This window comes from Aegilops tauschii, chromosome 1 (genome assembly GCF_002575655.3).
Source record: "Aegilops tauschii subsp. strangulata cultivar AL8/78 chromosome 1, Aet v6.0, whole genome shotgun sequence".
Taxonomy (NCBI): Eukaryota; Viridiplantae; Streptophyta; class Magnoliopsida; order Poales; family Poaceae; genus Aegilops; species Aegilops tauschii.
Window position 1 is genome coordinate 393,833,470 of NC_053035.3, and position 27,169 is coordinate 393,860,638.

Below are 27,169 nucleotides of genomic sequence, written 5' to 3' on the forward strand. Positions count from 1 at the left end.
ATCGCTGGAGCTAGCATACCTTTTAGCATCCTTAGGATCGACAAAACCTTTCTGATTGTATCACATACAACCTTTCCTTACGAAAACTGGTAAGGAAACTTGTTTTGACATCCATCTGCCAGATTTCATAAATGTAGCTAATGCTAACATGATTCCGACGGACTTAAGCATCGCTACGGATGAGAAAATCTCATCGTAGTCAACTCCTTAAACTTGTGGAAATACTCTTTGCCACAAGTCGAGCTTCATAGACGGTAACATTACCGTCCACGTCCGTCTTCTTCTCAAAGATCCATTTATCTCGGATTTCATGGCTTCTAACCATTTGTCGGAATATGGGCCCACCATCGCTTCTCCATAGCTCGTAGGTTCAGTATTGTCCAACAACATGATATCTCAGACAGGATCACGTACCATTCTGAAGTAGCACGCATCCTCGTCGTCCTACGAGGTTTGGTGGTGACTTGATCCGAAGTTTCATGATCACTATCATAAGCTTCCACTTCAATTGGTACAGGTGCCACAGGAACAACTTCCTGTGCCCTGCTACACACTAGTTGAAGTGACGGTTCAATAACCTTATCAAGTCTCCACCATCCTCCCACTCAATTCTTTCGAGAGAAACTTTTCCTCGAGAAAGGACTCGTTTCTAGAAGAAATTACTTTTGCTTCCAGATCTGAAATAGGAGGTATACCCAACTGTTTTGGGTATTCTATGAAGATGCATTTATCCGCTTTGGGTTCGAGCTTATCAGCCTGAAACTTTTTGACATAAGCATCGCAGCACCAAACTTTTAAGAAACGACAACTTAGGTTTCTCTAAACGGTGTCGTCTCAACGGAATTGCGTGGTGCCCTATTTAAAGTGAATGCGGTTGTCTCTAATGCCTAACCCATAAACGATAGTGGTAATTCGATAAGAAACATCATGGTATGCACCATATCCAATAGGGTGCAGTTATGATGTTCGGACACACCATCACACTATGGTGTTCCAGGCGGTATTAATTGTGAAACACTTTCCACAATGTCTTAATTGTGTGCCAAACTCGTAACTCAGATATCTCTATGATCATATCATAGACATTTTATCCTCTTGTCACAACGATCTTCAACTTCACTCTGAAATTACTTGAACCTTTCAATAATTCAGACTTGTGTTTCATCAAGTAAATATTCTCAGCATCTACTCAAATCATCTGTGAAGTAAGAACATAATGATATCCACTGCATGCCTCAGCACTCATTGGACTGCATACATCAAAATGTATTACTTCCAATAAGTTGCTCTCTTGTTCCATCTTACTGAAAACGAGGCCTTTCAGTCATCTTGCCCATGTGGTATGATTTGCATGTCTCAAGTGATTCAAAATCAAGTGAGTCCAAATGATCCATCTGCATGGAGTTTCTTCATGCATATATACCAATAGACATGGTTCGCATGTCTCAATCTTTTCAAAAACGAGTGAGTCCAAAGATCCATCTACATGGAGCTTCTTCATGCATTCTATACCAATATGACTCAAATGGCAGTGCCACAAGTATGTGGTACTATCATTACTATTTTATATCTTTTGGCACGAACATGTGTATCACTGCGATCGAGATTCATTTTAGGTCCAAGACCATTGAAGGTATTATTCAAATAAACAGAGTAACCATTATTCTCCTTAAATGAATAACCGTATTGCGATAAACATAATCCATGTTGGAAATATGCCCTAGAGGCAATAATAAATGGTTATTATTATATTTCTTTGTTCATGGTAATTGTCTATTATTCATGCTATAATTGTATTGTCCGGAAATCATAATACATGTGTGAATACATAGACCACAACGTGTCCCTAGTAAGCCTCTAGTTGACTAGCTCGTTGATCAACAGATAGTCATGGTTTCCTGACTATGGACATTGGATGTCATTGATAACGGGATCACATCATTAGGAGAATGATGTGATGGACAAGACCCAATCCTAAGCATAGCATAAAAGATCGTATAGTTTCGTTTGCTAGAGCTTTTCCAATGTCAAGTATCTTTTCCTTAGACCATGAGATCGTGCAACTCCCGGATACCGTAGGAGTGCTTTGGGTGTGCCAAACGTCACAACGTAACTGGGTGACTATAAAGGTGCACTACGGGTATCTCCGAAAGTGTCTGTTGGGTTGGCACGGATCGAGACTGGGATTTGTCACTCCGTGTGACGGAGAGGTATCTCTGGGCCCACTCGGTAATGCATCATCATAATGAGCTCAATGTGACTAAGGCGTTAGTCACGGGATCATGCATTGCGGTACGAGTAAAGAGACTTGCCGGTAACGAGATTGAACAAGGTATTGGGATACCGACGATCGAATCTCGGGCAAGTAACATACCGATTGACGAAGGGAATTGTATACGGGATTGATTGAATCCTCGACACCGTGGTTCATCCGATGAGATCATCGTGGAACATGTGGGAGCCAACATGGGTATCCAGATCCCGCTGTTGGTTATTGACCGGAGAGGCGTCTCGGTCATGTCTGCATGTCTCCCGAACCCGTAGGGTCTACACACTTAAGGTTCGGTGACGCTAGGGTTGTAGAGATATATGTATGCGGAAACCCGAAAGTTGTTCGGAGTCCCGGATGAGATCCCGGACGTCACGAGAGGTTCCGGAATGGTCCGGAGGTGAAGAATTATATATAGGAAGTCAAGTTTCGGCCACCGGGAAAGTTTCGGGGGTTACCGGTATTGTACCGGGACCACCGGAAGGGTCCCGGGGGTCCACCGGGTGGGGCCACCTATCCCGGAGGGCCCCGTGGGCTGAAAGTGGAAGGGAACCAGCCCTTAGTGGGCTGGGGCGCCCCCCTTGGGCCTCCCCCCATGCGCCTAGGGTTGGGAACCCTAGGGTGGGGGGGCTTTCCCCTTGCCTTGGGGGGCAAGGCACCCCTTTCCCCCCTTTGGCCACCGCCCCCCCTTGGAGATCCCATCTCCCAGGGCCCCCCCAGGGGCCTATATAAAGGGGGAGGGAGGGCAGCAACCCACAGCCTTGGGCGCCTCCCTCCTCTCCTGCAACACCTCTCTCTCTCTCTCGCAGAAGCTCGGCGAAGCCCTGCCGGAGACCCGCTACATCCACCACCACGCCGTCGTGCTGCTGGATCTCCATCAACCTCTCCTTCCCCCTTGCTGGATCAAGAAGGAGGAGACGTCGCTGCACCGTACGTGTGTTGAACGCGGAGGTGCCGTCCGTTCGGCACTCGGTCATCGGTGATTTGGATCACGGCGAGTACGACTCCGTCATCCACGTTCATTGGAACGCTTCCGCTCACGATCTACAAGGGTATGTAGATGCACTCCCTTCCCCTCGTTGCTAGCACACTCCATATATGCATCTTGGTGAGCGTAGGAAAATTTTAAATTATGCTACGATCCAACAGTGGCATCATGAGCCAGGCCTATGCGTAGTTACTATGCACGAGTAGAACACAAAGCAGTTGTGGGCGTTGAGTTTGCCAATTCCTCTTACGTGAGACAGGTTCCACCGACTGACATGCACTAGATGCATAAGGTGGCTACCGGGTGTCTGTCTCTCCTACTTTAGTCGGATCGGATTCGATGAAAAGGGTCCTTATGAAGGGTAAATAGAAATTGGCAAATCACGTTGTGGTCATACGTAGGTAAGAAACGTTCTTGCTAGAAACCTACAAACCACGTAAAAACTTGCAACAACAATTAGAGGACGTCTAACTTGTTTTTGCAGCAAGTGCTATGTGATGTGATATGGCCAGAAGATGTGATGAATGATATATGTGATGTATGAGATTGATCATATTCTTGTAATAGGAATCACGACTTGCATGTCGATGAGTATGACAACCGGCAGGAGCCATAGGAGTTGTCTTTATTATTTTGCATGACCTGCGTGTCATTGAATAACGCCATGTAAATTACTTTACTTTGTTGCTAAACGCGTTAGCCATAGAAGTAGAAGTAATCGTTGGCGTGACGACTTCATGAAGACACAATGATGGAGATCATGATGATGGAGATCATGGTGTCATGCCGGTGACGAAGATGATCATGGTGCCCCGAAGATGGAGATCAAAGGAGCATAATGATATTGGCCATATCATGTCACTATTTGATTGCATGTGATGTTTATCATGTTTTTGCATCTTATTTGCTTAGAACGACGGTAGTAAGTAAGATGATCCCTTATAATAATTTCAAGAAAGTGTTCACCCTAACTGTGCACCGTTGCGAAGGTCCGTTGTTTCGAAGCACCACGTGATGATCGAGTGTGATAGATTCTAACGTTCGAATACAACGGGTGTTGACGAGCCTAGCATGTACAAACATGGCCTCGAAACACACGCAATACACTTAGGTTGACTTGACGAGCCTAGCATGTACAGACATGGCCTCGGAACACGGAGGACTGAAAGGTCGAGCATGAGTCGTATAGAAGATACGATCAACATGGAGATGTTCACCGATCTTGACTAGTCCGTCTCACGTGATGATCGGACACGGCCTAGTTAAACTCGGATCATGTTTTCACTTAGATGACTAGAGGGATGTCTATCTGAGTGGGAGTTCATTAAATAATTTGATTAGATGAACTCAATTATCATGAACTTAGTCTAAAATCTTTACACTATGTCTTGTAGATCAAATGGCCAACGTTGTCCTCAATTTCAACGCGTTCCTAGAGAAAATCAAGCTGAAAGATGATGGCAGCAACCATACGGACTGGGTCCGGAACCTGAGGCTCATCCTCATAGTAGCCAAGAAAGATTATGTCTTAGAAGCACCGCTAGGTGATGCACCAATCCCTGAGAACCAAGACGTTATGAACGCTTGGCAGCAGCGTGCTGATGATTACTCCCTCGTTCAGTGCGGCATGCTTTACAGCTTAGAACCGGGTCTCCAAAAGCGTTTTGAGAAACATGGAGCATACGAGATGTTCGAGGAGCTGAAATTGGTTTTCCAAGCTCATGCCCGGGTCGAGAGATATGATGTCTCCGACAAGTTCTTCAGCTGTAAAATGGAGGAGAATAGTTCTGTTAGTGAGCACATACTCAGAATGTCTGGGTTGCACAACCGCTTGACTCAGCTGGGAGTTAATCTCCCGGATGACGCGGTCATTGACAGAATCCTTCAGTCGCTTCCACCAAGCTTCAAGAGCTTTGTGATGAACTACAATATGCAGGGGATGGAAAAGACCATTCCTGAGGTATATTCGATGCTGAAATCAGCGGAGGTGGAAATCAGAAAAGAACATCAAGTGTTGATGGTGAATAAAACCACTAAGTTCAAGAAGGGCAAGGGTAAGAAGACCTTCAAGAAGGACGGCAAGGGAGTTGCCGCACCCGGTAAACCAGTTACTGGGAAGAAGTCAAGGAATGGACCCAAGCCCGAGACTGAGTGCTTTTATTGCAAGGGAAGTGGTCACTGGAAGCGGAACTGCCCCAAATACTTAGCGGACAAGAAGAAGGCCGGCAACACCAAATGTATATGTGATATACATGTAATTGATGTGTACCTTACCAGTACTCGTAGTAGCTCCTGGGTATTTGATACCGGTGCGGTTGCTCATATTTGTAACTCAAAACAGGAACTACGGAATAAACGGAGACTGGCGAAGGACGAGGTGACGATGCGCGTCGGGAATGGTTCCAAGGTCGATGAGATCGCCGTCGGCACGCTACCTCTGCATCTACCCACGGGATTAGTTTTAAACCTCAATAATTGTTATTTAGTGCCAGCTTTGAGCATGAACATTGTATCTGGATCTCGTTTAATTCGAGATGGCTACTCATTTAAATCCGAGAATAATGGTTGTTCTATTTATTTGAGAGAAATGTTTTATGGTCATGCCCCGCTGGTCAATGGTTTATTTTTGATGAATCTCGAACGTGATGTTACACATGTTCATAGTGTGAATACCAAAAGATGTAAAGTTGATAACGATAGTCCCACATACTTGTGGCACTGCCGCCTTGGTCACATTGGTGTCAAGCGCATGAAGAAGCTCCATGCAGATGGACTTTTGGAGTCTCTTGATTACGAATCATTTGACACGTGCGAACCATGCCTCATGGGTAAGATGACCAAGACTCCGTTCTCCGGAACAATGGAGCGAGCAACCAACTTATTGGAAATCATACATACCGATGTGTGTGGTCCAATGAGTGTTGAGGCTCGCGGAGGATATCGTTATGTTCTCACTCTCACTGATGATTTGAGTAGATATGGATATGTCTACCTAATGAAACACAAGTCTGAAACCTTTGAAAAGTTCAAGGAATTTCAGAGTGAAGTTGAGAATCAACGTGACAGGAAAATAAAATTCTTACGATCAGATCGTGGTGGAGAATATTTAAGTCACGAGTTTGGTGCACATTTAAGGAAATGTGGAATAGTTTCACAACTCACGCCGCCTGGAACACCTCAGAGAAATGGTGTGTCCGAACGTCGTAATCGCACTCTATTGGATATGGTGCGATCTATGATGTCTCTTACCGATTTACCGCTCTCATTTTGGGGTTATGCTTTAGAGACTGCCGCATTCACTTTAAATAGGGCTCCATCTAAATCCGTTGAGACGACACCGTATGAATTATGGTTTGGGAAGAAACCTAAGCTGTCGTTTCTAAAAGTTTGGGGATGCGATGCTTATGTCAAGAAACTTCAACCTGAAAAAGCTCGAACCCAAGTCGGAAAAATGCGTCTTCATAGGATGCCCTAAGGAAACTATTGGGTATACCTTCTACCTCAGATCCGAAGGCAAGATCTACGTTGCCAAGAATGGGTCCTTTCTGGAGAAGGAGTTTCTCTCGAAAGAATTGAGTGGGAGGAAAGTGGAACTTGATGAGGTGATAGTCACCCCTTCCGAACCGGAAAGTAGCGCAGCGCGGGAAAATGTTCCTGTGGTGCCTACACCGACTGGGGAGGAAGTTAATGATGATGATCATGAAGCTTCGGATCAAGTTACTGAACTTCGTAGGTCCACAAGGACACGTTCCGCACCAGAGTGGTACGGCAACCCTGTCCTGGAAATCATGTTGTTAGACAACGGTGAACCTTCGAACTATGAAGAAGCGATGGCGGGCCCGGATTCCGACAAATGGCTAGAAGCCATGAAATCCGAGATAGAATCCATGTATGAAAACAAAGTATGGACTTTGACTGACTTGCCCGATGAGCGGCGAGCCATAGAAAACAAATGGATCTTTAAGAAGAAGACGGACGCGGATGGTAATGTGACCATCTACAAGGCTCGACTTGTCGCTAAGGGTTATCGACAAGTTCAAGGGGTTGACTACGATGAGACTTTCTCACCCGTAGCGAAGCTGAAGTCTGTCCGAATCATGTTAGCAATTGCCGCATACTATGATTATGAGATATGGCAGATGGACGTCAAAACGGCATTCCTTAATGGCTTCCTTAAGGAAGAGTTGTATATGATGCAGCCGGAAGGTTTTGTCGATCCTAAGAATGCTAACAAAGTATGCAAGCTCCAGCGCTCAATCTATGGGCTGGTGCAAGCATCTCGGAGTTGGAACATTCGCTTTGATGAGATGATCAAAGCGTTTGGGTTTACACAGACTTATGGAGAAGCCTGTGTTTACAAGAAAGTGAGTGGGAGCTCTGTAGCATTTCTCATATTATATGTGGATGACATACTATTGATGGGAAATGATATAGAATTCTTGGAAAGTATAAAGGCCTATTTGAATAAGTGTTTTTCAATGAAGGACCTTGGAGAAGCTGCTTATATATTAGGCATCAAGATCTATAGAGATAGATCAAGACGCCTCATTGGTCTTTCACAGAGTACATACCTTGACAAGATATTGAAGAAGTTCAGTATGGATCAGTCCAAGAAGGGGTTCTTGCCTGTATTGCAAGGTGTGCAATTGAGCACGGCTCAATGCCCGACCACGGCAGAAGATATAGAAAAGATGAGTGCCATCCCCTATCCCTCGGCCATAGGGTCTATTATGTATGCCATGCTGTGTACCAGACCGGATGTAAACCTTGCCGTAAGTTTGGTAGGAAGGTACCAAAGTAATCCCGGCATGGAACACTGGACAGCGGTCAAGAATATCCTGAAGTACCTGAAGAGGACTAAGGATATGTTTCTCGTTTATGGAGGTGACGAAGAGCTCGTCGTAAAGGGTTACGTCGACGCTAGCTTCGACACAGATCTGGATGACTCGAAGTCACACACCGGATACGTGTATATTTTGAATGGAGGAGCAGTAAGCTGGTGCAGTTGCAAGCAAAGCGTCGTGGCGGGATCTACATGTGAAGCGGAGTACATGGCAGCCTCGGAGGCAGCACAGGAAGCAGTCTGGATGAAGGAGTTCATTACCGACCTAGGGGTGATTCCCAATGCGTCGGGCCCGATGACTCTCTTCTGTGACAACACTGGAGCCATTGCCCTTGCGAAGGAGCCCAGGTTTCACAGGAAGACCAGGCATATCAAGCGTCGCTTCAACTCCATTCGTGAAAGTGTTCAAAATGGAGACATAGATATTTGTAAAGTACATACGGACCTGAATGTAGCAGATCCGTTGACTAAACCTCTCCCTAGGGCAAAACATGACCAACACCAGGACGCAATGGGTGTTCGATTCATCACAATGTAACTAGATTATTGACTCTAGTGCAAGTGGGAGACTATTGGAAATATGCCCTAGAGGCAATAATAAATGGTTATTATTATATTTCTTTGTTCATGGTAATTGTCTATATTCATGCTATAATTGTATTGTCCGGAAATCGTAATACATGTGTGAATACATAGACCACAACGTGTCCCTAGTAAGCCTCTAGTTGACTAGCTCGTTGATCAACAGATAGTCATGGTTTCCTAACTATGGACATTGGATGTCATTGATAACGGGATCACATCATTAGGAGAATGATGTGATGGACAAGACCCAATCGTAAGCATAGCATAAAAGATCGTGTAGTTTCGTTTGCTAGAGCTTTTCCAATGTCAAGTATCTTTTCCTTAGACCATGAGATCGTGCAACTCCCGGATACCGTAGGAGTGCTTTGGGTGTGCCAAACGTCACAACGTAACTGGGTGACTATAAAGGTGCACTACGGGTATCTCCGAAAGTGTCTGTTGGGTTGGCATGGATCGAGACTGGGATTTGTCACTCCGTGTGACGGAGAGGTATCTCTGGGCCCACTCGGTAATGCATCATCATAATGAGCTCAATGTGACTAAGGCGTTAGTCACAGGATCATGCATTGCGGTACGAGTAAAGAGACTTGCCGGTAACGAGATTGAACAAGGTATTGGGATACCGACGATCGAATCTCGGGCAAGTAACATACCGATTGACGAAGGGAATTGTATACGGGATTGATTGAATCCTCGACACCGTGGTTCATCCGATGAGATCATCGTGGAACATGTGGGAGCCAACATGGGTATCCAGATCCCGCTGTTGGTTATTGACCGGAGAGGCGTCTCGGTCATGTCTGCATGTCTCCCGAACCCGTAGGGTCTACACACTTAAGGTTCGGTGACGCTAGGGTTGTAGAGATATATGTATGCGGAAACCCGAAAGTTGTTCGGAGTCCCGGATGAGATCCCGGACGTCACGAGAGGTTCCGGAATGGTCCGGAGGTGAAGAATTATATATAGGAAGTCAAGTTTTGGCCACCGGGAAAGTTTCGGGGGTTACCGGTATTGTAGTGGGACCACCGGAAGGGTCCCGGGGGTCCACCGGGTGGGGCCACCTATCCCGGAGGGCCCCGTGGGCTGAAAGTGGAAGGGAACCAGCCCTTAGTGGGCTGGGGCGCCCCCCTTGGGCCTCCCCCCATGCGCCTAGGGTTGGGAACCCTAGGGTGGGGGGGCTTTCCCCTTGCCTTGGGGGGAAAGGCACCCCTTTCCCCCCTTTGGCCGCCGCCCCCTGGAGATCCCATCTCCCAGGGCCGGCGCCCCCCAGGGGCCTATATAAAGGGGGGAGGGAGGGCAGCAACCCACAGCCTTGGGCGCCTCCCTCCTCCCCTGCAACACCTCTCTCTCTCTCGCAGAAGCTCGGCGAAGCCCTGCCGGAGACCCGCTACATCCACCACCACGCCGTCGTGCTGCTGGATCTCCATCAACCTCTCCTTCCCCCTTGCTGGATCAAGAAGGAGGAGACGTCGCTGCACCGTACGTGTGTTGAACGCGGAGGTGCCGTCCGTTCGGCACTCGGTCATTGGTGATTTGGATCACGGCGAGTACGACTCCGTCATCCATGTTCATTGGAACGCTTCCGCTCGCGATCTACAAGGGTATGTAGATGCACTCCCTTCCCCTCGTTGCTAGTACACTCCATAGAAGCATCTTGGTGAGCGTAGGAAAATTTTAAATTATGCTACAATTCCCAACAATCCAATCATGCTCAACACAAACACCAAATCTCGATGGTAGAGGGAGCATGCGATGCTTGATCATATCAACCTTGGAAACACTTCCAACACATATCGTCATCTCACCTTTAGCTAGTCTCCGTTTATTCCGCAGCTTTTATTTCGATTTACTAACACTTAGCAACCGAACCGGTATCTAATACCCTTGTGCTGCTAGGAGTACTAGTAAAGTACACATTCATATAATGTATATCGAATATACTTCTGTCGACCTTGCCTGCCTTCTCATCTACCAAGTATCTAGGGTAGTTCTGCTTCAGTGACCGTTCCCCTCATTACAGAAGCACTTAGTCTCGGGTTTGGGTTCAACCTTGGGATTCTATACTAGAGCAGCAAATGGTTTGCTCTTTCATGAAGTATCCCTTTTGCCCTTGCCCTTCTAGAAACTAGTGGTTTTACTAACCATCAACAATTGATGCTCCTTCTTGATTTCTACTTTCGCGGTGTCAAACATCGCGAGTTACTCAAGGATCATCATGTCTATCCCCGATATGTTATAGTTCTTCACGAAGCTCTAATAGCTTGGTGGCAGTGACTATGGAGAACCATCACTATCTCATCTGGAAGATTAACTCCCACTCGATTCAAGTGATTGTAGTACTCAGACAATCTGAACACATGCTCAACGATTGAGCTTTTCTCCCTTAGTTTGCAGGCTTAAGAAACTTGTCAGAGGTCTCATACCTCTTGACGTGGGTACTAGTCCGAAATCCCAATTTCAGTCTTCGAAACATCTCATATGTTCTGCGATGTTTCAAAAGCCGTCTTTGGTGCCACAATTCTAAACCGTTAGCATTACGCACTGAACTATCACGTAGTCATCAAAACGTGTATGTCAGATGTTTCGCAACATCTATAGACGACGCTGAGGTTCAGCACACCGAGCGGTGCATTAAGGACATAAGCCTTCTGTGCAGCAATGAGGACAATCCTCAGTTTATGGACCCAGTCCGCATAATTGCTACTACCAACTTTCAACTAAATTTTCTCTAGGAACATATCTTAAACAATAGAACTAAAGCATAAGCTATGACATAATTTGCAAAGACCTTTTGACTATGTTCATGATAATTGAGTTCATCTGATTAATGAACTCCCACTCAGATAGACATCCCTCTAGTCATCTAAGTGATACATTATCCGAGTCAAACTAGGCCGTGTCCGATCATCACATGAGACGGACTAGTCATCATCGGTGAACATCTCCATGTTGATCGTATCTACTATACGACTCATGTTCGACCTTTCGGTCTCTTGTGTTCCGAGGCCATGTCTGTACATGCTAGGCTCATCAAGTCAACCTAAGTGTTTCGCATGTGTTCCGAGGCCATGTCTGTACATGCTAGGTTCGTCAACACCCGTTGTATTCGAACGTTAGAATCTATCACACCCGATCATCACGTGGTGCTTCGAAACAACGAACCTTCGCAACGGTGCACAGTTAGGGGGAACACGTCTCTTGAAATTTTAGTGAGGGATCATCTTATTTATGCTACCGTCGTTCTAAGCAAATAAGATGTAAACATGACAAACATCACATGCAAATCATAAAGTGACGTGATATGGCCAATATCATCTTGCGCCTCTGATCTCCATCTTCGAGGCGCGGCATGATCACCTTCGTCACCGGCATGACACCATGATCTCCATCATCGTGTCTTCATGAAGTTGTCTCGCCCACTATTACTTCTACTACTATGGCTAACGGTTAGCAATAAAGTAAAGTAATTACATGGCGTTATTCATTGACACGCAGGTCATACAATAAATTAAGACAACTCCTATGGCTCCTGCCGGTTGTCATACTCATCGACATGCAAGTCGTGATTCCTATTACAAGAACATGATCAATCTCATACATCACATATATCATTCATCACATATATCATTCATCACATCCTTTTGGCCATATCACATCACATAGCATACCCTGCAGAAACAAGTTAGACGTCCTCTAATTGTTGTTGCATGTTTTACGTGGCTGCTATGGGTTTCTAGCAAGAACGTTTCTTACCTACGCAAAAGCCACAACGTGATATGCCAATTTCTATTTACCCTTCACCCTTTTCATCGAATCCGATCCGACTAAAGTGGGAGAGACAGACACCCGCTAGCCACCTTATGCAACTAGTGCATGTCAGTCGGTGGAACCTGTCTCACGTAAGAGTACATGTAAGGTCGGTCCGGGCCGCTTCATCCCACGATGCCGCCGAATCAAGATAAGACAAGTAACGGCAAGTAAATTGACAACATCGACGCCCACAACTACTTTGTGTTCTACTCGTGCATAGAAACTACGCATAGACCTAGCTCATGATGCCACTGTTGGGGAACGTAGCAGAAATTCAAAATTTTCTACGCATCACCAAGATCAATCTATGGAGTAATCTAGCAACGAGGGGAAGGGGAGTGCATCTACATACCCTTGTAGATCGCGATGCGGAAGCGTTGCAAGAACGCGGATGAGGGAGTCGTACTCGTAGCGATTCAGATCGCGGTTGATTCCGATCTAAGCACCGAAGAACGGTGCCTCCGCGTTCAACACACGTGCAGCCCGGTGACGTCTCCCACGCCTTGATCCAGCAAGGAGAGAGGGAGAGGTTGGGGAAGACTCCGTCCAGCAGCAGCACGACGGCGTGGTGGTGATGGAGGAGCGTGGCAATCCCGCAGGGCTTCGCCAAGCACCGCGGGAGAGGAGGAGGTAGAGAGGTAGGGCTGCGCCAAGAGAGACCGGAAAACTCGTGTGTTGGGCAGCCCCAGACCTCAACTATCTATAGGGGGGGAGGGGGCTGCGCCCCCTCTAGGGTTCCCACCCCAAGGGGTGGCGGCCAGCCCTAGATCCCATCTAGGGGGGCGGCCAAGGGGGGGAGAGAGGGGGGCGCCACTAGGGTGGGCCTTAAGGCCCATCTGGACCTAGGGTTTGCCCCCTCTCACTCTCCCATGCGCCTTGGGCCTTGGTGGGGGGCGCACCAGCCCACCTGGGGCTGGTCCCCTCCCACACTTGGCCCACGCAGCCTTCTGGGGCTGGTGGCCCCACTTGGTGGACCCCCGGGACCCTCCCGGTGGTCCCGGTACATTACCGATAGCACCCGAAACTTTTCCGGTGACCAAAACAGGACTTCCCATATATAAATCTTTACCTCCGGACCATTCCGGAACTCCTCGTGACGTCCGGGATCTCATCCGGGACTCCGAACAACATTCGGTAACCACGTACATACTTTCCCTATAACCCTAGCGTCATAGAACCTTAAGTGTGTAGACCCTACGGGTTCGGGAACCATGCATACATGACCGAGATGTTCTCCGGTCAATAACCAACAGCGGGATCTGGATACCCATGTTGGCTCCCACATGTTCCACGATGATCTCATCGGATGAACCACGATGTCGGGGATTCAATCAATCCCGTATACAATTCCCTTTGTCTATCGGTATGTTACTTGCCCAAGATTCGATCGTCGGTATCCCTATACCTTGTTCAATCTCGTTACCGGCAAGTCTCTTTACTCGTTCCGTAACTCACATCATCTCGTGATCAACTCCTTGGTCACATTGTGCACATTATGATGATGTCCTACCGAGTGGGCCCAGAGATACCTCTCCGTTTACACGGAGTGACAAATCCCAGTCTCGATTCGTGCCAACCCAACAGACACTTTCGGAGATACCTGTAGTGCACCTTTATAGCCACCTAGTTACGTTGTGACGTTTGGTACACCCAAATCATTCCTACGGTATCCGGGAGTTGCACAATCTCATGGTCTAAGGAACTGATACTTGACATTAGAAAAGCTCTGAGCAAACGAACTACACGATCTTGTGCTAGGCTTAGGATTGGGTCTCGTCCATCACATCATTCTCCTAATGATGTGATCCCGTTATCAACGACATCCAATGTCCATGGTCAGGAAACCGTAACCATCTATTGATCAACGAGCTAGTCAACTAGAGGCTTACTAGGGACATGGTGTTGTCTATGTATCCACACATGTATATGAGTTTCCTATCAATACAATTCTAGCATGGATAATAAACGATTATCGTGAACAAGGAAATATAATAATAACCAATTTATTATTGCCTCTAGGGCATATTTCCAACAAATATGCCCTAGAGGCAATACTAAAGTTATTATTTATTTCCTTATATCATGATAAATGTTTATTATTCATGCTAGAATTGTATTCACCGGAAACTTGATACATGTGTGAATACATAGACAAACAGAGTGTCACTAGTATGCCTCTACTTGACTAGCTCGTTAATCAAAGATGGTTATGTTTCCCGGCCATAGACATGAGTTGTCATTTGATTAACGGGATCACATCATTAGGAGAATGATGTGATTGACTTGACCCATTCCGTTAGCTTAGCACTCGATCGTTTAGTATGTTGCTATTGCTTTCTTCATGACTTATACATGTTCCTATGACTATGAGATTATGCAACTCCCGTTTACCGGAGGAACACTTTGTGTGCTACCAAACGTCACAACGTAACTGGGTGATTATAAAGGTGCTCTACAGGTGTCTCCAAAGGTACTTGTTGGGTTGGCGTATTTCGAGATTAGGATTTGTCACTCCGATTGTCGGAGAGATATCTCTGGGCCCACTCGGTAATGCACATCACTATAAGCCTTGCAAGCATTGTAACTAATGAGTTAGTTGCGGGATGATGTATTACGGAACGAGTAAAGAGACTTGCCGGTAACGAGATTGAACTAGGTATTGAGATACCGACGATCGAATCTCGGGCAAGTAACATACCGATGACAAAGGGAACAACGTATGTTGTTATGCGGTTTGACCGATAAAGATCTTCGTAGAATATGTGGGAGCCAATATGAGCATCCAGGTTCTGCTATTGGTTATTGACCGGAGAGGTGTCTCGGTTATGTCTACATAGTTCTCGAACCCGCAGGGTCCGCACACTTAACGTTACGATGACAGTTATATTATGAGTTTATATGTTTTGATGTACCGTAGGAGTTCGGAGTCCCGGATGAGATCAGAGACTTGACGAGGAGTCTCGAAATGGTCGAGACGTAAAGATCGATATATTGGACGACTATATTCGGACATCGGAAAGGTTCCGAGTGATTCGGGTATTTTTCGGAGTACCGGAGAGTTACGGGAATTCGTATTGGGCCTTAATGGGCCATACGGGAAAGGAGAGAAAGGCCCCAAAGGGTGGCCGCACCCCTCCCCATGGACTAGTCCGAATTGGACTAGGGAGGGGGGCGCCCCCTTCCTTCTTTCTCCTTCTCCCTTCCCTTTTCCTACTCCAACAAGGAAAGGAGGAGTCCTACTCCCGGTGGGAGTAGGACTCCCCCCTTGGCGCGCCCTCCTCCTAGGCCGGCCGCCTCCCCCCTTGCTCCTTTATATACGGGGGTAGGGGGGCACCCCATAGACACACAATTGATGATTGATCTCTTAGCCGTGTGCGGTGCCCCCTCCACCATATTACACCTCGATAATATCATAGCAGTGCTTAGGCGAAGCCCTGCGTCGGTAGAACATCATCATCGTCACCACGCCGTCGTGCTGACGAAACTCTCCCTCAACACTCGGCTGGATCGGAGTTCGAGGGACGTCATCGAGCTGAACGTGTGCTGAACTCGGAGGTGTCGTGCGTTCGGTACTTGATCGGTCGGATCGTGAAGACGTATGACTACATCAACCGCGTTGTGTTAACGCTTCCGCTTTCGGTCTACGAGGGTATGTGGACAACACTCTCCCCTCTCGTTGCTATGCATCACCATGATCTTGCGTGTGCGTAGGAATTTTTTTGAAATTACTACGTTCCCCAACACTTCTTCCCTGTGACAAAACATTTTATTTTGGCGTTGATATCAATATTGACCTTGACTCTAGCGAACTCGCCAAAAAAACCCGCAGGCAACCTTAGCTGGACCTCCTCCACTTCGCCAATGCGTGAGGCCATCCCCCGAACAGCTGCCTCTATCAAGAAGTTATTGGGGAGACGATGAATCTGCGCGCAAACTGCAAGTCTATCCAGCTGGATGGATTCCGGCTTCCTGAAGCCATCATACTCCTTCATAATCACAACATGACCTCTGAAGAGCCATGGCCCCTCAAACATTGCTTTATTCCAGTCTGCTAAACAACCAAATTGTGCCGTGAAGAGGTTTTCATTGACCCTTCTCCATGCACAGGTCTTGTTGGATTCCACGCCGAGCGCATATCACCATACAATGCACTTGGACTAAAGGTCTTGGGAGTATGAACCCTAGCTATGGCCAGCCACTTGGTCGGTGTCATCTAGTACGGGAGCTCCTCTTCCCAGACAAAGTCACCATCCTCTTCTTCCTGCAGGTTCAGCCGAGCCAAGAGTTCTTCCGCACTCTCCTTGCCCCTCCTCCCATGCGATCCTATATTCTCACCAGCCATCGCCTCCAGATCCAATCGCCTGAAGCCCAAAACCCTAGGAAAAAAACCGTCCCTCGTCTAAGCCCCCCGATCTTCCTTTCGACCAAGGTCGGGTAGGATCTCTAGGATCCCCCTTGATCAGCCCGAGCCGAGAGGTGGAATCGAAGGAGGTACGACGTGGATCCGAAGGTAAATTCCGGCGGAGTCGCTGGAAGCAAGAGAAACCCTTCGCCAGGGGAGATAAACAACTTATGTTTTTTTTTGAGGGCCGAGCATAGCGTATAGGCCCTGTTTGTTTGGCCTTTTGCTTCTGCTTTTGCAGCTTTTCCAATTTGGCCAAAAAGCCATAAAAGCTCATAAATAGGTGCTTTTGGAGCAATATTGATTCATCAAAAGCTGTTATATTGATTCATCAAAAGCCATAAAAGCTCCAAAAATACATATTTATGAGATTTTGTGGCTCTTTAACCAAAATGAAAAGGCTGCAAAAGTAGAAGCAAAAGCCTAAACAAACAAACAGGGCATATAGTACTGTCCGAAGCGAACCTAGCGCTATTCACATTTCGCAGCAAACAAGCCCGCTCCTTATTAGTCCGCCTACAGATTACTTCGGCCCAAAAGGAAAGAAAATAGAATGGCAGATCCACAATGAAGCCCAGCCTAGCCACATAACCCGGCCCACACCAACCAGCCGCGAAGCCGCATCGGCGCGTCCTATATATTTGCCCCCTCGCCCTAGGGTTCCTCTTTAGACGCAGCCGCTTCACTTCTCCCAGGTAAAGGTAAGCTCCCCCCACGCGCCGCCGCCGCCGCCGCGGATCCAAAATCCTCTCCCCTCTCCGTTCACCGCCTCGCTTCTCCCCGTCGCTAACGTGGGCTGGGGCTTCTCCTGGTTGTGCAGGAAAGGTTCGCCCATGGCTCCGTCGCAGCCCAAGTCGGGCCTCTTCGTGGGCATCAACAAGGGCCACGTCGTCACCAAGCGCGAGCTGCCGCCACGCCCGTCCGACCGCAAGGGGGTAAGCTTCTTCCACCCCTACATCCGAGACACATCATGCATACAGATCACGCGGGTGCTGTTACTGTTGATCTGCGCGGGCTTGATGCGTTAGGCTCGATTGCTTGTTGGTGGATTATGTGGCGTGGTAGCTTGCTTGCTTCGCTCTAGACCAACGGCGAGTCTTCCGTAGATCATGACTTGTTGCTAGTTTTGGTGGATCTAAAGCATGCTGCCATTTCTATTGGAGGAATTTTGTGTCTTCCCATTCAGTGTTTGGCTGACTGATTCAGGAAAGCTAGTTGGTTAATCTTCTTTGACTATGTAGTGTAGATAAATAAATACTCTTAGCAGACTGGATTTGAGGCGTTCTAGTTTATTTGGAAGACGAAATTCAGTTTAGATTCTGAATGTGTGACAATTCCTTCATTCTCATTTGCATTAGATCCTTTGTGGTAGGAAGAATTCATATTATTGTGATGTTCAATCCTGTTTGATTTTTTCATTCTCATTGTTCTGACTGGTTACCATGTTGGTTTGCAGAAAGGTACCAAGAGGGTGCATTTCGTCAGGAACTTGATCAGGGAGGTTGCTGGGTTTGCTCCGTATGAGAAGCGTATCACTGAGCTTCTCAAGGTTGGCAAGGACAAGCGTGCCCTGAAGGTGGCGAAGCGAAAGTTGGGTACCCACAAGAGGGCGAAGAAGAAGAGAGAGGAGATGTCCAGTGTCCTCAGGAAGATGAGGTGTGTAAATTATGACTTCACTCTGAATTTATTGTTACATGTCCTGAGCTTACTTGCAGTATTAACCGGTAGCTTTGTTACTCTCAGTAAATCAGTACTTTAGTCGGTGATAGTTCATATATGATTAATTTTCAGTTCCTTGTGGCAACCTCAAACTTGAGTGTTAATAATTGTGTGGAGTGTATACAATGTGCCTCCATTTATAAACGCTATTTTTTGCGTGATGGGAAGACATCCGAGTCTCCTAGCTTTATGTGGAGCAAACCTTGCATGTTTGTATATTCCTAAGCAAACGTTGCAGATTTAGCTTTTTGGTGTTGAGGTTTCCCCAGGGATTCCTCCATTAGAAGGCAGTCTCATATTCCATCGCCCTTGATAGCAGCGTTGCTGCATTTATACTTTGGGAATTGCCATGAGACACACATCTCTTCTTGCTAGCATTTTTAGTACATGTTTTAGTCTACACAATTTTGCCTTTCTCTGTATAAAAAACTGTCTTCTGTGTGATGGGGGGACATCCGAGTCTTCTTGCTTTATGTGGAGCAAACATCCCATGTTTGTATATTCCTAAGCAAACGTCACAAAGTGAGCCTTCTGGTGTTGAGGTTCCCCTAGGGTTTCCTCCACTGGATGGCAGTCTCATATTCCATCGCCCTTGATAGCAGCGTTGCTGCATTTAAACTTCGGGAATTGCCATGAGACACACATCCCTTCTTGCTAACATGTTTTAGTTTACACAGTTATGCCTTTCTCTGTATAAAAACCTGTCTTGTGTGATGGGAGGACATCCGAGTCTTCTTGATTATGTGGAGCAAACATTCCATGTTTGTATATTCCTAAGCAAACATCACAAAGCGAGCCTTCTCGTGTTGAGGTTCCCCTTGGGTTTCCTCCACCTGATGGCAGTCTCATATTCCATCGCCCTTGATAGCAGCGTTGCTGCAGTTAAACTTTGGGAATTGCCATGAGACGCACATCTGTTAATGTGTCATTTCAAACACATGTTTTGGTTTACACTTTGTGCCTTTTTTTCTGTATATTAACTGCCTTTCATGGATGATATACATGCTAAACTAATTTTCTGATGTGATGTACAGATCTGCTGGAACTGGAACCGAGAAGAAGAAATAGAGCATCCCAGGCTCATGAAGTTGATGGAAAATCTTCTGTTCTGGTGTCCGGCTTTTACTGCATGTAGAACCTGCTAGACTTGAAACTGTTATCCGCCAGCTAAACATTATGCTATGTTGAACCTCCTGTCTTGTGAGATTTTTGAGCTAACTTGCAATGCATCGTTTGCCACCCTATTTCTGAGTTTGCTTCTATGATCTGTCAGCTTGATTCCAACTGCCATTCTTATGCCAGTGGCTTTACAATTGGCGTATGTGTGCGTAATTTCTGTGATGTAGGCTCCTTGAATATGAATTAATTTATCAAACACGCTGTGTTTGTAGGTAAGAAGAACCGTTGTTATACACAAATGCTAGCGATTTATGCCTGGACAAGATCGAGAGCCACATAGTGCTATGCGAGCAATTCGCCTGACATAATGATTTCGTTGCCTTTTTGGCCATTTATTTTTCGCATACATAACGCATGGAGACGTTGTGGTGCTCAGCCCAGTTGACATGCTTAAAAAAACCAAAGTTGATGAAATTTGGTTGATTTGGATGAAATTTAGGCGATTTCATTGATATTTTAGCGAATTTACATAGATTAGTCGTTGTCGCCATCGCTCGGCGGGTTGTCCTTCATGGCGTCCTTGCTGCAGCACTGCCCTGGCTGGCTTGGCGTAGCTGTCGCTGTCGGAGCGCACGACGACGCCGCCTTGTCGCGGCCGCGCGGCGATTTCTTCCTGTTAGAATTAATTATAATTTGTAATTAGGGGAAAATCTCCCCTTGCCTAAACCATCGTGCGGTTTGTCCCGCACAGACGCCTTCTCGCTCCTGCCCTCTGGAACCGACGCCTCCCTTCAATCGCGTCTCTCCAGATGGTATATGTAGTGCCTGTAACCATCAATCGATACAGAGATTTCACTTTTGATCTCAAACACGTTATCACGCACGTAGAACAACCAGCGAAAGAGAAAAGAAAGGAAGGGAAAGAGCACTCGCCGGTGGTGAGATGCCGAGCCTCGTCTCCTTCCTCCGCCTGATCCATGAGGATGGCCGTCGCTACGGTCGCCGTTTCCACGGACTGGGTAGACTCCGGCGATTCCGTCGCCAGGCTATCCGTCGCGCCGCTGGACGCGACCACTGTGGCGCTAGGAGAGGCGCCCGTGGTGCTCACCACGCCCCGGGACAGGGTTGCCGCGCCACAGGACGCGCCCACTGCGGTGCTCCCCGCGCCCATGGCCATGAGCACATGGGGCTCGACCCTCGGATGGTGGCCGGCCCGAGCGCCCCGATGATCAACGAGGCCGCCGCTGTGCCTGGATCGCCCCCGCGGATCTCCGCCTCCACCTCCTCCTCCACCGGCCGCGTGGCTCCCGCCGGCGAGGCTGTTGGCCCGAGCCGTGGCCCTCCTGGATACGCGCCCGTCCCGATGTGCGCCATTGTGGACGAAGAGGCCGCGCTTGGCTTCGTGTCAGCGCCTCCGGCGTCATCCGCCTTGGAGTAGGGATGGAAGGTGCCGGCGTCAACTCTCCACCACCACTGGAGGCTACTGCGGGCCCAAGCATCCGCGCGGAGCAGCGCTTCGGCCGCCTCTTCGGGCGCGCCGTCGCGGCCCTCGACCGCCGTCCCAGCCGCCGCCCTGGCTCATGGGCTCCGGCGAACCTCGGCTTTGCCACCACTCCGCTGCGCTAGGCCTCCACCATCGCCGTCTCCTCTTCGGATGAGGAGGGCTCGTCGGCGACGAGCCGGTGACCACTAGAGACCGATGGGATGCGGCGGCGGCCGCTCCCCCCGCTAGTAGCGCCGTGTCAGAGGAGGGGATCGAGTGGTGGTGCGGGCGTCGGATTATCCGACCCATATCCGTAACCGCTCTCTCCCCCCTCTGCCTTATGCGGTGCGGCGGCGGTTGGGCCGGCCAAAGGCCGTGCAGGCTCAGGCCCAGGCGCATGCGGGTTCTCCGGCTGCCTCCTGTTGGCCGTGGACTTCATTTTTTTTCTCTCTCTCTCTCTGTTTTTATTAGTCTAGTACTAATTATTGTATATGGTGCAGTTTTAGACTCTGGTTAGTACTGTTTATTACCTAGTTTGACTGCTACTTACATACTAGTCTAGTTCTAGATTACATCTGACTAGGACTTCTGTAATTATTAGTGTGTTTATATTATGTAATGGATTGATAATATAAATAAAGTACCGGATTTTATCTGGGAAGAATGACATGTTCCATGTGTTTACCACATCTCATTTTTATTAAACATGTCTTTGCGATTGAGATCTTCTCTCGCATACCAAACTTGCAAATTTTTGAATATTTCTCCCTCATCTTATTTGGAATCACAAAGTAATGAGTTGTGATCTACTGCATATTTGCAGACTATCCTCTCTTACTGTGAGGTCTACGCTTTGTCATTCTCGACAAGCGATCACCTCCAACGTGTATTCCTTATATCTGAATTGTAGCATACACAAGGTAATGGCGATGTAGCCTATTACTGTGAGATCTAAGTGATCTTCAAAGTGTATGTTCACACAATTGAGGTTGAGAATTTTTCAAGTTCACTTGAGTATCAAAATTTTGCATTCTTATTACACAACCATGATGGTTTTTAATTTACCGATCGTAAATTAATTATCTTTGGTTTCCCATGTAGGCAAAGATGACTGCCAAAGAGTTTGAGGAGCTTGCCCTCAATGGCCACAACTACCCTACATGGGCTATGGACATCAAGATCAGTCTTGCGTCCCGTGGGATAGCGCGTGCAATACAACCCCTGGAGACTCCTCTCCCGGCTGGGGCCACGCCGCTGACAGAACAACAGAACTATGCTGCTTTATTCATCATAAGGCACCATATTCATCCAGATCTCAAGTCTGAGTATTTACAGGAGGAATCTCCTAGTACTCTGTTTCTGGCCCTCAAAACGAGGTATGAACAGCAGAAGGCAGTAGTCCTTCCCGAAGCACTTCATGATTGGACTCATCTCCGTCTTCAGGATTTCAAGTCCATCGGTGAGTACAATCATGCTGTTCATAAGATATGTTCCAAACTGCACTTTTGTGAGAAGGAACCTACTGAGGGGGAGAAGATAGAGAAAACTTTGTCTACTATGCTCCCTTCAGATAGGATCCTCCAACAGCAATACCGTGCTCGTAACTACACTGTCTATTCCGAGCTTATTCACATGTTACTTCAGGCTAAAAAGCATGATGAGCTACTTGCTAAGAATGGATCTCAGCGCCCAGTTGGGGCACAACCTTTACCCGAAGTCCATCTGAATGTTGCAAATAGACAAAAGTTTAATGGTACCCCTCGGGGTAAACAGTCCAATTTCGAGCATAAGCGAAAGCGCAATGGGAACAGGAGATCTAGATACCCAGGCAAGGGAAAAGGCACTTCAAAGCCCAGGTTTGATAAATCTAAGCTTTGCAGCAAGTGTGGATGCTCCACGCATTCTACTGAAAAGTGCACAATGCCCAAGCATCTGGTTATGCTGTACCAGCAATCTCAGGGACGCAAAGCACCTCAAGGGAAAAGGTTTGAAGCCAACTTCAACCTTCATCCGGATAGCGCAAAAGGAGCTGGTGGTTCGCACGATGTTCCTCCTGGACCAAGCAACGCCGTGGTTCCTTATCTGTCTGAGGATACTGCTGAAATGGAGAACACGTTGATTGAGTACACCGCAAACAACGTGTTTGGCGACTTCGACTAGTCTCTCAATATCCTTAGTGATCTACTTAATTATGTCCATTTGTGATGATTGTAATAAGAACATAAGTTTGTTGTTGTCTTTATATTGTATTGTATCAGCACATTTGATATAATAAAGACTGTATTCTATAAGAATGGTTTTCACATTGAAACCCATGAAGACAACAAAGAGGAGTATCTACTCTTTACTAAAGATGACGGATATGGCAAAAAGGTACATGAGAAAATCCCTTCTCTATCGTCTGGTTTGTACTATACGTACATCAAACCCGTGGAACATGTTGCATACAAAGTAATTTTTCAGAATGTTAACGCATTCCATCGCCTAGGCCATCCTGGAATAGGGATGATGAGAAAAATTACTAGCAATTCCATTGGTCATAATTTGCTTGAGTCAAAATTTCCTCAATCTTCTGATTTTGTGTGCACATCTTGTGCCACGGGAAAGCTAATTTTGAGGCCCTCACACCTCACAATACAAGCTGAACCACTTCAATTCCTTGAACGTATTCAAGGAGACATTTGTGGTCCCATTCAGCCATTATCTGGACCTTTCCGGTATTTCATGGTTCTGATTGACGCATCTACACGATGGTCACATGTGTGTCTTCTATCCACACGAAACCATGCATTTGCCAAGATAATGAGGCAAGTCATTAAGTTGCAAGCCCATTATCCTGAAAGTCGAATTAAGTCAATTCGAATGGACAATGCTGCAGAATTCTCCTCACATGCTTTCAATGATTATTGCATGGCTTTGGGGATTGAAGTTCAGCACTCTGTTCCATATGTCCATACACAAAATGGTTTGGCTGAAGCATTGATTAAGAGGATCAAACTCATTGCAAGACCTTTGTTGACAAATTGCAACTTGCCAACCTCTTGTTGGAGTCACGCTGTTTTACACGCTGCTGACTTGATACAATTGAGGCCAACTGCATATCACAGTTCTTCCCCTCTGAAATTGGTACGTGGAAATCCTCCAAGCATTTCCCATCTGAGTAAGTTCGGATCTGCTGCATACATCCCGATCTCACCACCACAGCGGACATCTATGGGCCCACACAGGAAGTTGGGGATCTATGTGGGGTACAAATCGCCGTCGATTATCAAATACCTGGAACCCCTGACTAGGGATCTGTTTACAGCCCGTCACGCTGATTGCATATTTAATGAGGAACATTTTCCGGCATTAGGGGGAGATTTCAAGTACCAGAAAGAATGCCCGAAAATTGATTGGAATGCTCATGCCATTTCATCCTCTGATCCACGTACCCAAGAGACCGAACTTCAAGTTCGGAAGATCATTAATTTGCAACATCTTGCAAATAATCTGCCAGATTCATTTACTGATCTGAAAGTGTTACAAAATCCTTAAATCCGGCCAGAAACGCGCCAGAAAGAGTGGAGGTACCAATAAAAACCACTCAACTCCCTATTCCCCAAAAGAGGGGGAGTAGTACGGCCTCTGACCTGGAGCATGCTTCTAGCAAGCAGCAAAGGAAATCAAGGAGAAAAACCTCGGAGTCAGTAAATGCAGGTCAACTCAGCGTTGACAAACACCTGATGGGTAGTATACACCCAGTGGAAGGGCAACCTCCACAACCCAGTTCCAGTGTGCACAAACTGACCGGGACATCGGAACACCCAGACTCAATCGTATTGGGAAATCACGAAGAGTCACTAGGGGTGCAGGAAATTTCCATCAACTATGTTGATTCTGGAGAATCATTTGACCGTAAGACTACGACTATCGACATCTATTTTGTTGAAAAGATTGCAGATACCCTTCTCACTGATCATGATCCAAGGTCTATCGTTGAGTGCCAAAAGCGCTCCGACTGGCCTAAATGGAAGGATGCAATCCAAGCAGAAATTGCCTCGCTTAACAAAAGAAATGTACTGAAGCAATACCTACACCTCCCAGTGTTTTCCCTGTGGGATTCAAATGGGTTTTTCTCCAGAAACGGAATGAGAACAATGAGGTGGTGAGATATAAAGCAAGGCTCGTAGCACACGGTTTCACGCAGAAACCCGGCATTGATTTCACTGAAACATATTCTCCAGTAATGAGTGCAACCACTTTCCGACATCTTATATCTTTGGCAGTGCAAAATCGTCTATCTATGCAGTTGTTGGACGTCGTGACCCCATATCTTTACGGGTCACTAGATTCGGACATATATATGAAGGTTCCTGATGGAATCTCTGTCCCGAATAAAAATGCAAAACGCAACATGTATTGTGTAAAGCTGAATAAGTCATTATATGGCTTAAGGCAGTCGGGGCGGATGTGGTACAACCGACTGAGTGAGTTCCTTCTTCAGAAAGGTTACTCCAATAGTGCTGATTGCCCATGTGTCTTCATCAAGAAGTCCTCTACAGGATTTTGCATCATTTCTGTGTATGTTGATGATCTCAACATCATCGGCAGCACACCAGGCATTGATGAAGCACACAATCACCTAAAGATGGAATTTGAGATGAAGGATTTGGGTAAAACCAAATTTTGCTTAGGCATTCAACTTGAGCACCTTCCCTCAGGAATCATGGTACACCAATCTGCCTATATCCAGAAAATATTGGAGAAATTCAATATGAACAAATCCTATCCATCTAAAACTCCCATGGTGGTTCGATCTCTAGACGTGGAGAAAGATCCGTTCGGACCAAGGGATGATGGAGAAGAGTTGTTGGGACCTGAAGTTCCATACCTCAGTGCCGTTGGAGCGCTTATGTATCTTGCAAATTGCACAAGACCTGATATTGCATTTGAAGTGAATCTACTTGCTAGACATAGCGCAGCTCCCACCAAACGTCATTGGTCTGGAGTAAAGAATATCTTTCGATATATCCAAGGCACAAAGGATCTTGGTCTATTTTTCCAGTTCCAGAAAAATCAGGACTCTGATATGATTGGATATGCAGATGCCGGTTATTTGTCTGATCCCCATAATGCCAGATCACAGACCGGCTTCGTGTTCCTACATGGTGGCACTGCTATATCATGGAAGTCTTCGAAACAGACTCTGGTGGCAACATCTACCAATCATTCTGAAATAATTTCATTATTTGAAGCAACATGCGAATGTGTATGGCTTCACAGAATGATAAACCACATACAACAGTCATGTGGATTGGTTCGACAGAATCACCTACCATTATCTATGAAGATAATGCGGCCTGTTTTGCATAGATGCAAACAGGATACATCAAGAGTAATATCACCAAGCATATTTCTCCTAAATGGTTTTCCCCCCATAATCTTCAGAAAAGCGGGGAAATAAGCATTTTGCAAGTCAAATCATGCGACAACCTTGCTGGTTTATTTACCAAGTCTCTACCAAATTCTACATTCCAGAAATGTGTTCATGGAATTGGTATGCGAAGACTTCGGGACTTGCAGGTGTCAGGGGGAGTCTCTTCTTGAGATATCCTTATCTTAATGACATCACATTATGCTATCTCTCTTTGTGAGTATATATTTCAGGATCTCATCCAAGATTTTATGAAGAACTTTTGGAGGAGAATCTTTCTGAGATGATAAAGCATCCCGGATAATCGTGAAGATGATTCTACATGGTCAAGTGTAGATTAGGGGGAGTGTTAGAATTAATTACAATTTGTAATTAGGGGAAAATCTCCCCTTGCCCAAACCGTCGTGCGGTTTGTCCCGCACAGACGCCTTCTCGCTCCTGCCCTCTGGAACCGACGCCTCCCTTCGATCGCGTCTCTCCAGATGGTATATGTAGCGCCTGTAACCATCAATCGATACATAGATTTCACTTTTGA

The 27,169-nt window shown here is 46.7% G+C and overlaps 2 protein-coding genes across 3 annotated transcripts; both read left to right on the top strand.

The window, feature by feature from the left end:
• Positions 1 to 17,462: 17,462 nt before the first annotated feature.
• Positions 17,463 to 19,860, top strand: LOC109785260 (large ribosomal subunit protein eL36x). 2 transcript variants are annotated; one of them, XM_020343857.4, is made up of 4 exons: positions 17,463 to 17,598; positions 17,718 to 17,832; positions 18,354 to 18,553; positions 19,651 to 19,860. In XM_020343857.4, the coding sequence occupies exons 2-4, from the start codon at positions 17,731 to 17,733 to the stop codon at positions 19,682 to 19,684; spliced, it is 336 nt and encodes a 111-aa protein (XP_020199446.1). In that variant the 5' UTR covers positions 17,463 to 17,598; positions 17,718 to 17,730; the 3' UTR covers positions 19,685 to 19,860. The 2 variants fall into 2 exon arrangements, with proteins under 2 accessions (XP_020199446.1, XP_073355006.1); XM_073498905.1 differs by having other exon boundaries at positions 17,572 to 17,592.
• A 2,465-nt stretch (positions 19,861 to 22,325) lies between these two features.
• Positions 22,326 to 23,378, top strand: LOC109785258 (uncharacterized). The gene has a single exon (XM_020343855.1). The coding sequence runs from the start codon at positions 22,326 to 22,328 to the stop codon at positions 23,376 to 23,378; it is 1,053 nt and encodes a 350-aa protein (XP_020199444.1).
• Positions 23,379 to 27,169: the final 3,791 nt, after the last annotated feature.

Bases quoted from the DNA above. Each gene is read 5' to 3' on its own strand.
- LOC109785260 (XM_020343857.4), top strand. From the start codon at position 17,731: ATGGCTCCGTCGCAGCCCAAGTCGGGCCTCTTCGTGGGCATCAACAAG. The intron at 17,833-18,353 runs GTAAGCTTCTTC...GTTGGTTTGCAG, and splicing joins GCCCGTCCGACCGCAAGGGG to AAAGGTACCAAGAGGGTGCA. The intron at 18,554-19,650 runs GTGTGTAAATTA...TGTGATGTACAG, and splicing joins AGTGTCCTCAGGAAGATGAG to ATCTGCTGGAACTGGAACCG.
- LOC109785258 (XM_020343855.1), top strand. From the start codon at position 22,326: ATGACTGCCAAAGAGTTTGAGGAGCTTGCCCTCAATGGCCACAACTAC.